This window comes from Schistocerca gregaria, chromosome X (genome assembly GCF_023897955.1).
Source record: "Schistocerca gregaria isolate iqSchGreg1 chromosome X, iqSchGreg1.2, whole genome shotgun sequence".
NCBI lineage: Eukaryota > Metazoa > Arthropoda > Insecta > Orthoptera > Acrididae > Schistocerca > Schistocerca gregaria.
In genome coordinates this window covers 705,192,220-705,208,240 of record NC_064931.1, presented here as the reverse complement: position 1 = coordinate 705,208,240, position 16,021 = coordinate 705,192,220, and the positions used below count along the sequence as shown (strand labels likewise).

The 16,021-nt window shown below is 40.2% G+C and overlaps 1 protein-coding gene across 2 annotated transcripts in view; it reads right to left on the bottom strand.

Annotated features, from left to right (window-relative positions):
* The window catches only part of LOC126299294 (uncharacterized), a 483,067-nt gene that overhangs the window by 229,456 nt on the left and 237,590 nt on the right, over positions 1-16,021 (bottom strand). For both annotated transcript variants that reach the window (XM_049991089.1, XM_049991090.1), the window contains exons 10-11: positions 15,055-15,330; positions 11,082-11,267 (exon numbers count right to left, since the gene is read on the bottom strand). In XM_049991089.1, the coding sequence (XP_049847046.1) occupies positions 11,082-11,267; positions 15,055-15,330 (462 nt within the window). The remainder of the gene's footprint in view (positions 1-11,081; positions 11,268-15,054; positions 15,331-16,021) is intronic.

The following is a 16,021-nucleotide window of genomic DNA, read 5'->3' as shown; positions in this document are numbered from 1 at the left end:
AAACCGGTGGTAGGCAGAAAACGTCTTCCGAGATTGTCCTAAATGCATTCTCCGAAAATTATTTCGAGCAGTTAGTCCACGAACCCACGCGAATTGTAAATGGTTGCGAAAACACACTTGACCTCTTGGCCACAAACAATCCAGAGCTGATAGAGAGCATCATGACTGATACAGGGATTAGTGATCACAAGGTCATTGTAGCTAGGCTCAATACCATTTCTTCCAAATCCATCAGAAACAAACGCAAAATAATTTTATATAAAAAAGCGGATAAAGTGCCACTAGAAGCCTTCCTAAAAGACAATTTCCATTCCTTCCGAACTGACTATGCGAATGTAGACGAGATGTGGCTCAAATTCAAAGATATAGTAGCAACAGCAATTCAGATATTCATACCTCATAAATTGGTAAGAGATGGAACGGATCCCCCGTGGTACACAAAAAAGGTCCGAACGCTGTTGCAGAGGCAACGGAAAAAGCATGCGAAGTTCAGAAGAACGCGAAATCCTGAAGATGGGCTAAAATTTACAGACGCGCGAAATTTGGCACGTACTTCGATGCGAGGTGCCTTTAATAGGTTCCACAACGAAACATTGTCTCGAAATTTGGTAGAAAATCCGAAGAAATTCTGGTCGTATGTAAAGTACACAAGCAGCAAGACGCAGTCAATACCTTCGCTGCGCAGTGCCGATGGTACTGTTATCGACGACTGTGCCGCTAAAGCGGAGTTATTGAACGCAGTTTTCCGAAATTCCTTCACCAGGGAAGACGAATGGAATATACCAGAATTTGAAACACGAACATCTGCTAGCATGAGTTTCTTAGAAGTAGATACCTTAGGGGTTGCGAAGCAACTCAAATCGCTTGATACGGGCAAGTCTTCAGGTCCAGATTTGTATACCGATTAGGTTCCTTTCAGATTACGCTGATACTATAGCTCCCTACTTAGCACTCATAGACAACCGCTCGCTCACCGATAGATCTGTACCTACAGATTGGAAAATTGCACAGGTCGCACCAGTGTTCAAGAAGGGTAGTAGGAGTAATCCATTTAACTACAGACCTATATCATTGACGTCGGTTTGCAGTAGGGTTTTGGAGCATATACTGTATTCAAACATTATGAATCACCTCGAAGGGAACGATCTATTGACACGTAATCAGCATGGCCTCAGAAAACATCGCTCTTGTGCAACGCAGCTAGCTCTTTATTCGCACGAAGTAATGGCCGCTATCGACAGGGGATCTCAAGTTGATTCCGTATTTCTAGATTTCCGGAAAGCTTTTGACACCGTTCCTCACAAGCGACTTCTAATCAAGCTGCGGAGCTATGGGGTATCGTCTCAGTTGTGCGACTGGATTCGTGATTTCCTGTCAGGAAGGTCGCAGTTCGTAGTAATAGACGGCAAATCATCGAGTAAAACTGAAGTGATATCAGGTGTTCCCCAGGGAAGCGTCCTGGGACCTCTACTGTTCCTGATCTATATAAATGACCTGGGTGACAATCTGAGCAGTTCTCTTAGACTGTTCGCAGATGATGCTGTAATTTACCGTCTAGTAAGGTCATCCGAAGACCAGTATCAGCTGCAAAGCGATTTAGAAAAGATTGCTGTATGGTGTGTCAGGTGGCAGTTGACGCTAAATAACGAAAAGTGTGAGATGATCCACATGAGTTCCAAAAGAAATCCGTTGGAATTCGATTACTCGATAAATGGTACAATTCTCAAGGCTGTCAATTCAACTAAGTACCTGGGTGTTAAAATTACGAACAACTTCAGTTGGAAGGACCACATAGATAATATTGTCGGGAAGGTGAGCCAAAGGTTGCGTTTCATTGGCAGGACACTTAGAAGATGCAACAAGTCCACTAAAGAGACAGCTTACACTACACTCGTTCGTCCTCTGTTAGAATATTGCTGCGCGGTGTGGGATCCTTACCAGGTGGGATTGACGGAGGACATCGAGAGGGTGCAAAGAAGGGCAGCTCGTTTTGTATTATTGCGTTATAGGGGAGAGAGTGTGGCAGATATGATACACGAGTTGGGATGGAAGTCATTACAGCATAGACGTTTTTCGTCGCGGCGAGACCTTTTTACGAAATTTCAGTCACCAACTTTCTCTTCCGAATGCGAAAATATTTTGTTGAGCCCAACCTACATAGGTAGGAATGATCATCAAAATAAAATAAGAGAAATCAGAGCTCGAACAGAAAGGTTTAGGTGTTCGTTTTTCCAGCTCGCTGTTCGGGAGTGGAATAGTAGAGAGATAGTATGATTGTGGTTCGATGAACCCTCTGCCAAGCACTTAAATGTGAATTGCAGAGTAGTCATGTAGATGTAGATGTAGATCTAGTGTACGCCTTACTCATTACTTTTGTAATCTGATCATTCCATTTAAGATCATTTCGAATAGTCACACCCAGATACTTGATGGACGTTACCGCTTACAAAGACTGGGCATTTATTTTGTACTCATACATTAATGGGGATTTTCGCCTTGTTATACGCAGTAGGTTACACTTACTAATATTGATAGATAACTGCCAGTCATTACACCACGCATTTATTTTCTGCAAATCCTCATTGCTTTGTTCACAACTTTTGTGTGATACTACTTTCCTGTAGACTACAGCATCATTGGCAAACAGTCTAAGGCCGCTGTCAATACCATCAACCAGTTCGTTTATGTAAATTGTAAAAAGCAGAGGACCTATTACATTGCCCTGGGGCACACCTGAAGTTATGCTTGTTTCTGTTGAAGTCACCCGGTTCAGGTCAACATACTGCTCCCTGTCTGTTAGAAAACTTTCTATCCAACTGCACATGTCATCGGATAGACCGTAAGCGCGCACTTTTTGTAGCAAGCAACAATGTTGAACTGAGTCGAACGGCTTTCAAAAGTTGAGAAATATGGCATCAACCTGGGAGCCGGTATCTAGAGCCTGTTGTGTATCATGCTGTTTCCTAAAGCTGTGCTGGTTTCTGCAGATGAGCTTCTCAGAGTCTAGAAAGGTCATTATGTCTGAACAAAAAATATGTTCCATAATTCTACAACAAATTGATGACAGTGAAATTGGCCGGTAATTGTGCGCATCCGATTTTCTACCCTTTTTATAGATTGCTATGACCTGGGCCTTCTTCCAGTCCTTTGGAACTTTCCACTGTTCCAATGATCTCTGATAGATGATGGATAAGAATGGTGCTGTATTTGTAGCATAGTCAACATAAAATCTTACAGGGATATCATCTGGGCCAGATGCCTTCTTGGCGTGTAAGGATCTTAACTGTTTTACAATACCAGATACACTAAACACTATGTCAGCCAACCTTTTGTTTGTTTGCTAACTGAAAGAGGGAATGGTGCTGCAGTCCTCTACTGTAAATGACTTTTTGAAAGCTAGGTTTAGAATTTCAGCTTTCTATTTATCATCATCTGTTACACTATACGTATTGGATGATGAACTAGATGGCTAAACCCCTGTTTCAATATAACCTTCACTTCTTAAGCATGTATTGTCATCATTGTACTCCTCATGTACACTGCACAGTCGAGTGTATATGATACCACACATTCCACTGACTCATCTTGCGGAAATTCTGAAAATATTTGGGTTCCTTTCTGACAAAATGTCAACACTTGCAACTGTTATTGTAGATATAATGCAATGTTTGCTTTGTTTATCATTGCCATTACTCTGATTTGTATCAACACCACTAGCACTGTAGCACTGTTGTGAGTTACTCATCAACTAAGCAGTTCAACTACGTTCTGTAACATCTTGCTGTGCTCACCATTGGATACCTCCAGTCAATAAAAAGATATAGCACAAATGAATTATTTTCATTTTTGGTAATCCCACTAAAAAAGGACAGCTGAGAACATAATAAATTTCTCTATTATGATCCTGGATGTGGAACGCCATTTTTTTTCCTTCATACAAAGTTATTAATATATGCGGGTACATTGGTTATTTGGTAATCATAATTCACGAACAAAATCTACACTCCTGGAAATGGAAAAAAGAACACATTGACACCGGTGTGTCAGACCCACCATACTTGCTCCGGACACTGCGAGAGGGCTGTACAAGCAATGATCACACGCACGACACAGCGGACACACCAGGAACCGCGGTGTTGGCCGTCGAATGGCGCTAGCTGCGCAGCATTTGTGCACCGCCGCCGTCAGTGTCAGCCAGTTTGCCGTGGCATACGGAGCTCCATCGCAGTCTTTAACACTGGTAGCATGCCGCAACAGTGTGGACGTGAACCGTAAGTGCAGTTGACGGACTTTGAGCGAGGGCGTATAGTGGGCATGCGGGAGGCCGGGTGGACGTACCGCCGAATTGCTCAACACGTGGGGCGTGAGGTCTCCACAGTACATCGATGTTGTCGTCAGTGGTCGGCGGAAGGTGCACGTGCCCGTCGACCTGGGACCGGACCGCAGCGACGCACGGATGCACGCCAAGACTGTAGGATCCTACACAGTGCCGTAGCGGACCGCACCGCTACTTCCCAGCAAATTAGGGACACTGTTGCTCCTGGGGTATCGGCGAGGACCATTCGCAACCGTCTCCATGAAGCTGGGCTACGGTCCCGCATACCGTTAGGCCGTCTTCCGCTCACGCCCCAACATCGTGCAGCCCGCCTCCAGTGGTGTCGCGACATGCGTGAATGGAGGGACAAATGGAGACGTGTCGTCTTCAGCGATGAGAGTCACTTCTGCCTTGGTGCCAATGATGGTCGTATGCGTGTTTGGCGCCGTGCAGGTGAGCGCCACAATCAGGACTGCATACGACCGAGGCACACAGAGCCAACACCTGGCATCATGGTGTGGGGAGCGATCTCCTACACTGGCCGTACACCTCTGGTGATCGTCGAGGGGACACTGAATAGTGCACGGTACATCCAAACCGTCATCGAACCCATCGTTCTACCATTCCTAGACCGGCAAGGGAACTTGCTGTTCCAACAGGACAATGCACGTCCGCATGTATCCCGTGCCACCCAACGTGTTCTAGAAGGTGTAAGTCAACTACCCTGGCCAGCAAGATCTCCGGATCTGTCCCCCATTGAGCATGTTTGGAACTGGATGAAGCGTCGTCTCACGCGGTCTGCACGTCCAGCACGAACACTGGTCCAACTGAGGCGCCAGGTGGAAATGGCATGGCAAGCTGTTTCACAGGACTACATCCAGCATCTCTACGATCGTCTCCATTGTGCCGACATTGTGCATGCTCTGTTGCCTGTGTCTATGTGCCTGTGGTTCTGTCAATGTGATCATGTGATGTATCTGACCCCAGGAATGTGTCAATAAAGTTTCCCCTTCCTGGGACAACGAATTCACGGTGTTCTTATTTCAATTTCCAAGAGTGTATATTACCGAGACTTCAATACAGGTAAAAGATCAACAAGATATTGTTAGATTACTACTTCTTAGGAATCTTAACAAAAATGTTGTAGTCACACTAAGTTTTCTTTTCTAAAGATCTTTTCAAATGGTTTCCACCTCCCTTTCTGTCACTCATTATTTATTTTCATGTTTTGTGAACCCTGAAGCATACCCTGGCCTAATTTTGCTTCCTTTAAGTGACTTTTTTCAAATGCTTTCTTCAGTTTAACTGAAGCTTGAGAGAGATGTTCTTCTTCTTCTTTGAATAGTCTGATGTTCTTTTTTCTATTCTTTCACAGCATCCACTTCACAGTCAATTGATTTATTAATGTTGCTTATTTTTTAAATCTTCTCTGCAAGATACCTTGGTTTTGTTCCTCATCTTACTTTTCTTCCAACTCAGGTTTTCTTTCCCTTTCACAGTCTTCCTTATAAGCAGTATAATTTCTGTGTGTTTGCTGTCCATACCTAATGAGCTGCAAGTCAATGGACGCAGAAAGAAACTGGAGCTATTGCCTCGAAACATCCTTCACAGTCGAAACGCTGCTTAAGAGCCTATCAGTCATTGCTGTCTGTCTTCTCGCAATGTGTGCTTCAAAATGGAATATCCCATGGGATTATGTAAGAGTATCCTCAAGAAGAGAGTACTTGGGTACTTTAACTTTATGGATAATGACTTTCCTTTCAAGATGTACTGCTATAAGTAACTGTCAACATCTTTGTTGTCTAAAGCTGGGCCATCTACACTGAAGAGCCAAAGAAACTGGTATACCTGCCTAATATTGTGTAGGGCTGCTGCGAGCACACAGAAGTGCCACAACATGACATGGCATGTACTCAAATAATGTCTGAAGTAGTGTTCAAGGGAAGTGACTCCATGAATCCTGCAGGGCTGTCCATAAATCCATAAGAGTACGATGGAGTTGTGATCTCTTCTGAACAGAATGTTGCAAGACATCCTAGATATGCTCAATAATGTCCATGTCTGGGGAGTCTGGTGGTCAATGAAAGTGTTTAAACTCAGAAGAGTGTTCCTGGAGTAGCTATTATGGATGTGTGGGCTACTGCATTAGCCTACTGGAATTGCCCAAGTCCATCGTAATGCACAATGGACATAAATGGACGCAAGGGATCAGAGAGGATGCTTTTGTATGTGTCAACTGTCAGAGTTGTATCTAGATGTATTAAGGGTCCCATATCACTGCAGTTGAACATGCCCCACACCATTACAGAGCGTCTACCAGCTCAAACAGTCCCCTGTTGACGTGGAGGGTCCATGGATTCATGACGTCGTCTCCATATCCATACATGACAATCCACTCAATACAAGTTGAAATGAGACTTGTCCATCCAGGCAACATGTTTCCAGTCACCAACAGTCCAATGTCAGTGCTGACTGGCCCAGGCAATGCATTAAGCTTTGTGTTGTGCAGTCATCAAGGATACATGAGTGGGCCCTCAGCTCCCAAAGCCCATATCTATGAGGTTTCACTGAATGGTTCACATGCTGACACTTGTTGATGGCCTAACACTGAAATCTGCAGCAGTTTGTGCAAGGGTTGCACTTCTGTCATGTAGAACGATTCTCTTCAGTTGTCATTGGTTCCGTTCTTGCAGGATGCTTTTCTGGCAGCAGCGATGTTGTAGATTTGATGTTTTACTGGACTCCTGATATTCATGGTACACTTGTGAAATGGTCGTATGGGAAAATTCCCTCTCATTGCTACCTCAGAGATGCTGTGTCCCATTGCTTGGCACCAAGCCGACTATAGCACCACATTCAAACTCACTTAAATCTTGATAACCTGCCATTGTAGCACCAGTAACCGATCCAACAATTGCACCAGACCCTTGTTGTCTTCTTTGGCATTGCTGACTGCAGTGCAGTATTCTGCATCTTTACATATCTTTGTATTTGAATACACATGCATATTCCAGTTTTTTTGGTACTTCAGTGTATTTCAAACTGTAGAATCCTCCAGTTATTTAATAAGCAATCCTGTGGACATCAAAAGGCATCATTTTTGCTACCTTCCACATGTCACTGCAACTTCTGCTCTTTATTGTTTCTTTGGGTCTAAAAACTCAAAGCTTTACAGTATTGACCTTGATAAGTATATCTTTTCCTTCACATGTTTGCTGGCTTATATGTAATGTTTTTGGGCATTCTCGAGAAAGCACAACTTGTGACATTGTTCCAGTCTGCTAAGCTCTTTGGTTACTTGCCTGATAACGACAAGCTATTCAAGATAAAGAATATTATCCAATTTTAGGATTTCATTATGAAGAACTTTTTACAGATGAAATTACAAAATGAAGATCTGCTTTGACCGAAGTTTTTTTAAAACTATTCAGAATGGTATTATAGTTAAAATAATACTGAATACATCCATTGTTCCAAAATCCTGTTGGCTGAAGGCCCCCTAAAGTAAGCCATCCTGTGGTTGTATGCCTCTAAAACTTGTGAAGGGGAATGTTAGATCAAGTTTCTTCAAATTCTACTCAGTGAGCAGGTCAACTATAAAAATAATGGTAAATATTGACCAGAAATCTGGATGGTTCTTCATCCAAACACCCCAAAGCCTTTACACTGGCATTATGTGTTTTATGACTGTTGCAAGTTCTGATGTTTACAAGTTTTCTGCATCAGTTCTCCTGCCCATCACTATTTAAAACCCTCAACACTTTCTTACTGGTGTTAGGCCTACCTGATCCCAGCATGGGCTGTATGTAGGGACAAGCTGGGTTCAGAAAGTGCTTCACATAATTTCTGATGTGATGTTTCACTATCTGCTTTGCCAGTAGAGGAAGTTCTTAGTTGATACATTGCTTTCCAACACTTACTCTCTGACCAAAACATATTTGTTTTTAATCTTTCTATTTTACCTTTAAGAATGGTAGATTCAGTGAAACTCAATGTGTAATATGATGAACATACTTCTTCTAACATATGTTCCTGGAAATGTGATGCCATTCCATCAGTTACTAAGTATGTCATTTCCTTGGACAAAAGTGAAAATGTTCAGAAGCACTATTGGGGAACATCATCTCAAAACTGTTACAAATATCATTTGACAAATTTACTAAGCAACTGCAAATCATTGATTGCATTGTCCAAATCAATTCAGTAAAGGGATTGGAGCTCTTGTATGAAGAATCATCCAGATTTCTGGCCAATATTTACCATCATTTCGATGGTTGACCTGTTCACTGAGTAGAATTTCAAGAAACTTGATGTAACATACCCCTTCACAAGTTTTTGGGGCATACAGCCAAAAATTGAACAGAGTATCACATTAGCAGTTTTGTTTCTACAGCAAAATTATAACATGGAACAAAAACAGAAGCAGTTGTAATAGAGGAATATTTGACACTAATAACAGTTGCACAAATATAAAAAAAACACTCAAAAAATAAAAAAAAATAAAAATCTACCTCAAATTTTAGATGCCCCACATATTAGAATCACCAGAGCATTTCAAAAAGTTAAAAGAATGAACATGAATACAGAAACTTTGAAACGAAAATAAATAACTTTGACAACATTAAAAAAGGTGACTAAAGTTAAGCAACGTGACAGACTCCGCACCCTGCGAGTGGCATGATAGTTTGGACATCATAAGATACAACATGCCATCTTGGCTCCTATGTGTTGAGGGCAATCTCAAAGCAAACACTACGTCACAGAGGTTTTAGAGGCCAACGTACTGTCTCAGCTTCAGCCAGCTCCACAAACTAATTTCTAAAGGACAATATCTAATCACATAAAGACAAGGAATGTGTGAGACTTCTTCAAAGAACAAGCAGTACAATTACACTTTGATCGCCACAGCCATCTGGTATGAGTTGTCTTGGGTACTAGCGGCTGAAAACTTGTTTGTAACAGGCCCTCAGCAACAACAGTGCTAATATGTGTAGAGGTTCTGATTACAGTGGGTATGGGCTTCGAAATTTACTGAATTCTTTACATCAGAAACCTTGTACAGCTCTTTGTGTATTGCTTTATACCTGATCTGTGGCATTATAGGGCGTTTCCATCTTAAGTGCCATTGTTAGTGTTTAATTAATTTTCACTAATGTTAGTGTATCTGTAAGCCCCTATGATGTATCCAGAGCCACAGAAAAAATTACATTACTGTTTTCACAAAATATCAATCAAAATTATTGTATTTTGATTTAAGAACAGTAGAAGTATCTATACAATGCTACTGAATAAATACATAATTTTCTTTGCCAACAAAACAAAAAATAAAATGAAAAATGGGCTTAATTAAGAAGGTACAAAAGTGCAGAATATGATCCCTAAAGTATTTAAAGTAAGCATAATGTGTAGAAACAACTGGATTTCACATTGAGTGACAATGTTATCATATTAATTTCCTTCCGAATATAAGTGTTTTATATGAGCCCACTCTGAAATAATTATGTTCTGAATGTGAAGATTGCCTTATCATAAATTAAAGGAAAAATATAGGAAACAACAGAAACACATAAAAGAGATTCAGAGACAGGAGAGATAATCAGGACTGGATTGGTTATAAAACTGTTAACATTTCCTTAAGCAATTAAGTTAAAATAATAAAGAAGAATGCATGGGGCATTTAAGTAAGTCACTAGCTGAGTATATATTTATTCCAATTCTGTTAGTCCATCTCCTACAATCCCTTCTCTGTGTCCATCTCCTCTTCCCTCTCTCCATCAATTCACCCATCCCCTATCTGTGTCCATCTCCTCCTCCCTCATATCTGTCTCCATCTCCTCCTTTCCTCTCACTGTCCACCTCTTCCTAACCCCTTCTCTCTTGATGTTATCACCTCCACACCAACAGGTGGTTGCTGGTTCTTACCCCATAGTATTTCTTTCCATATAATAAATATTTGATTGAAATAGATCCGACGATTTAGAAGAAGCTTTTTACCTGTGGCTTTGCCCCCATATGCACATGCCATCTATATTTCATATATATTTAACATATTTCACTGATATTTCACATGTATCTCCAGTGAATAACCCCCCGCAGTTTTGTTTTCATGCAGCACAATGTTTATGGCATCATTTCTCCTTAACTATCTGTCATAGAATGATATATATTTACAGGTACACTAGCTGCAAAATGTGTTGTGAATAGAGTTATTAGTAAAAAAGTAATATATTAACAGGTCATGCCTGATGCAACAGTTTTACTGCATGGATAATGAAAATATAGTAGGCGCTAAACTTTTTGCCTTTCATCATTTTGTGCAGAAAGTCTCATAAGCATTTGAAATTATGTACAAAATCTGTTGTAAGTCACTAACTGCTTTCATTCTCAAATACTGGATAACTATAGTCTGGTTATTTGCGTGTCATCAGATATGCTTTTCTTTACCCCCACCCCCACTCCTTTGACAGGTAGTCAGTTCTTACCTCCACAGTGGTTCTTTCCAGACAGTAAGTGATATGTGTGTCAAGTTTGGTTGAAATAGATACAGTGGATTAGGAGATGATGTGGAACATACATACATACATTGACTTTTATAATATGTATGAATATCAAGGACAATAAAATAGAAAGAGGTAATTTAAATTTAAAGCTTAGGGATGATTACAATTTTTATGAGACCAGGAACATTAAAATTATTTTTAATTTAATAAGTATGGAGGCAAGCTCTTAATGTGATGTTGTACATTATATAAATAAAAGCACATACCTCTGTCATCGCCACTGATGAAGCACTGACTTCCACTGGGATAGTACGAGAATGATCGGCAAATGAAGTCTGTATATTCATAGCAACGTCGTTTGCAATCCATTTCATCACTAACAAGTGAAAGTACAAGGTCTAAATAACGGGGATATGAATTTGGTATTGATTTGAAAGTGCACCTTGCTTCTTCTGAAAACAGAAGTGTGACATTAGTGAAACATATTCAACTATATGAAATTCATGGAAAAATACATTGTATAATTTAATTTACACTTAGTGTTAAAGATAACATAGGAAACAAAAATCACAAAATTTAATGAAACATATTCACCAGAAGATCGTAAGAATAGAATATTTTTTCTTGAAAGTGAATGATTGAGGCTTTATAATGCCATCACAATGGTATCATGTGCATCTGATTTATCACCTCCAGCCAGTAACTCTCTCAACGACAATGAGTAGATCTGAAAGCTTTCACTTGCACTTCTTCATTCTAATATGTTTTTAATTTTTCTCTATACTAACTCAAATACAATAAGCATGACCTTGAACTGTGACATTACAAAAATCATGCATACCACATAGACATGGGGCACTGTATTGTTGGTAGAATACTGTTGCTGTCAGTGATTGATTTTGTGCTGTACTATTAAACATTTTTATCTGTATTGACTGTTACTGTATTGCTCATATGTTTGTGGGATGTATACAATGCTGTGACTGGACGTATACATTAACTTAAATATCAATAACATATCACTTAGACATTTGGCACTGTTTTGCTGTACCATTGACCCATGTTTACTTCATTTCATCAGTCTTAACCTTTTGCTTTACCTATGCTTTTTTATATTCTAGACATGTCACTTTCAACTGATGCTTTTGTTTATTCCACTGTAAATGGTTCAATGCATAAGATGTTCTACAGTACAATGAAACAAATTACAGATGACGTATACATCTACATCCATATTCCGCAAGCCACCTGACGGTGTGTGGCGGAGGGTACCTTGAGTACCTCTATCGGTTCTCCCTTCTATTCCAGTCTCGTATTGTTCGTGGAAAGAAGGATTGTTGGTATGCCTCTATGTGGGCTCTAATCTCTCTGATTTTACCCTCATGGTCTTTTTGCGAGATATATGTAGGAGGGAGCAACATATTGCTTGACTCCTCGGTGAAGGTATGTTCTCGAAACTTCAACAAAAGCCCATACCGAGCTACTGAGCGTCTCTGCTGCAGAGTCTTCCACTGGAGTTTATCTATCATCTCTGTAACGCGTTCGCGATTACTAAATGATCCTGTAATGAAGCCCACTGCTCTCCGTTGGATCTTCTCTATCTCTGCTGAGCAGTATTCAAGCAGTGGGCGAACAAGCATACTGTAACCTACTTCCTTTGTTTTCTGATTGCATTTCCTTAGGATTCTTCCAAGGAATCTCAGTCTGGCATCTGCTTTACCAATGATCAACTTTATATGATCATTCCATTTTAAATCACTCCTAATGCGTACTCCCAGATAATTTATGGAATTAACTGCTTCCAGTTGCTGACCAGCTATTTTGTAGCTAAATGATGTACATCTACACAATCTCTTCATATTCTACCTAATGCAGACAAAAGTTGACTATTAGATGTGTATTTTCATTGGTTTTATGTGTTAGAATAACTTTGTAAGCCAGTGCCTCCTATTATGTAAATTTTAACTATTGTAGACATATTGCGATATATACTGACACTATTCTAATGTGATTCATTTCATCTGTAAACATAAAATTTTTTAAAAACAAAGATTCCAAGACTTACTAAGCGGGAAAGCGCCGGTAGACAGGCACAATAAAATAACAAACAAACACACACACTAAATTTCTAGCTTTCGCAACCAACGGTTGCTTCTTCAGGAAAGAGAGAAGGAGAGGGAAAGGATGTGGGTTTTAAGGGAGAGGGTAAGGAGTCATTCCAATCCCGGGAGTGGAAAGACTTACCTTAGGGGGAAAAAAGGATAGGTATATACTCGCGCGCACACACACATACACACACACACACACACACACACACACACACACACACACACACACACACACACACACATATCCATCCATACATATACAGACATAATTACATAAAATCTGACTCCTGTACATCCTCAGTGCATTAATATCATCAATGTAAATAAGTATGGTAAACTTATTTGCTGTTAAATGATGCATGGCTACAATTGTAGAAGAATTATATGTTCCTCAGTGTATTGTACATTTAGAAGTTGAGTTATTAATCCAGGTACTTTGATTTGTATGCAAAAGTGGTAAGGCCAACACATGTATATTTTGAATGAGGCATTGCTGCAAGCTGGGATTGTTATTTCAACTTCTGATTTAGTATGACCTGGCTGGAAGCTTCATTTCTATCTCCTAGGATTTTAGTTGCAATTATTCTACAATGTGCTCTGTCTCATCATAATTATGAATATCCAGTGACAGATTTTCCTGATTTAATTATATTTTTTAATTTTTTCTTGGATCGGTTTGACAGCTCAACTGCCAGTGGATAAATCTTCACTGCAGATTTCAAGGGGCGCACCTCATATTTTCTCCTCCACCTATCCAGCCAGCCAGAACTACCAGAAAACTTTTTTCTCCTCCTTCTAATTATTTTCAAAATAAAAGTGCCTTCTGCTGAATAATTGGATCACTTACTGGACTTGTTTAGCTTGCCATTGAATAAAGGACTTCACTAATTTTTCCATAATTTGATGTTCCCATGGTTTTTACCATGTGTAAATTTTGATGTTTTTAGAAGAACAAGATGCTTTGGTGGAATACCACTGCACTAGTTTGGTTCTGCTTCATTGCCAATCACCTATTGTTATTTCTCCTGTGACCAACTCTGCCACTACCTTACTTACAGTGTCCCTACTGTCCAATATTTTCAGTGCTAAAATTTACATCTCCAAAGAAACAAACTTCTTCTTCTGTTTTGAAGAATCAATACTCATATTCATGAGAAATGGCAAGAGCAATTATAAATGCATACACACTACATAGAGTCTGAGCAGATACTGGTTTACTGGTGGTGGGTGAAACAGCAATAGTTGCTAAAGTAGTCCTGATTGTAAACAATGTATGAGCACACATATTGGCCACTGATCACACCCACTACCTGCACATTTTCGATTTTATTTGTAATGTTATTTTAATTTTTTAAACGTAGTAGTCAACTGTCTTCCACCTTGGATTAAATGGAAGCTTGGATCGTGTGGGCTTGAATTACCAACATTTTACTGTACTATGTTCTGTTTGCAAAGAACTCCTCAATCAGCTACAAAGCTGGTCTAATATTCCATACACTCATCCATCTAGAAGTCAAGGAACATTACATATGTCAATCTAGATGCTATGTGGTTGTAATGGACAAACAGAGCAAGATGGATTTCATATGATAGTTGTTTGAAGAATTTTGATTCTTATAACATAGATTTTTGGCTCCCAGAAATGTAACACCTGAGCATAAAATATGTTCCAAAACGTTACAACAGACTGATGTCAGCAAAATAATTGTGGTCAAGTGGCCAATAATCATTTACATTGTTATACACTGATGTCAGCTGAGAGATTTCTTTGCAGCACACAACTCCTATTCTGTACAATACTTCTTCTAATAGCTTACAACTTTTATCTGTAATGTGTTATTTACTCATATATTTTTTGTGTTGATCTAATTCCTTAAATCTTTTGTATAGAAATTTTCTAATAAGAATTCTGTAAATTATGTACTGATCTGTTGAATGACCATGAAGTGTCAGCTTGCATGGTTCCACAGAAATTGATAAATAAAGAAATGACTAAGTCCAATCCCATCACCCATTAGTTCAGTTCTCGGGTACGCTCATGTACAAATGTTATGTACACGTCATTGGTTTTCATAAATCTGCTTCGCATTATTAATTGTAGCACATTTGCCGGAAAGCTAGGCATACTCACGGGGCAGACACTGGTTTTCGAGGTATTCGGTGGTGGGGGGTGCATCCACATAGTCAGAGGGCCTGGTGCGGCGATCCTCACTGCTGAGACGGCACTCAGTGGTGAGTGTGTCATACTCTGCCGAACGGCAGGTGAACCGCTGCTCAGATAAGCACGCCTCCATGCAGTCCCGCCTGCTCTGCACCAGGTTCAGCTTCAGGTCATCGTGGCCCTGCAGCTCTTTGCCTTGGCGCCGTTCGAATGCCCAGGCCCGACCCTCGCAACCATGGATGTAGCCTGAAAAAGGAAATATGCTTCACGTTGCCTCCTAAGGGGATTTTAAGAAACCAAAAGTATTTGTGCATCTAATATACTCTTTTAATTGTCTCTCAATGCCGTGCTACATATTTCTCTGAGTCGGTTACGTCAGTGGATTCTCCTTTCTGCAGAAAAGTCAAGTACAGACTTGTCCACTTACTTCACACACAATATAAATTAGCTGTTTCATTGGGTATGCTGGGAATGTAAGCACACGAGCACTGTCCAACTTAACAAGCTGGTGCAAGGAGAGGAGAGGTGTACAGGTAAGAACCTCTGCTTCTTTCCCACGGGACAGGCAATATACTTGAGTCAGTGTTGTGTTCACAGGGTCTATTACAATGCTTTGGCATGTTCAGCAAGAGGTTGGGAATGGCAGGAAACATTCAGTACTGGTGTGAACTTGTCCAACTTCCTTTGATTCCTTCACTCCCGGAAATTTGTCAAGTTACACTGCCTGAATAAAAATTAAAAAAAAAAGTTTAGATGTCAATGGAATTTCATACACGAAAACACCATCAGCGGGCAGGTCAATGATTAGTGTTGCAATCCTCTGTGTCTACCAGATTGCATTAGTGCTGTTAATGTTTAGTGCTGTTTTCAGGCTTATGTTGCATGAACAGTGTCAGATGATGAGCAATCACTGTGAAGGACATGGAGAGGCCACATA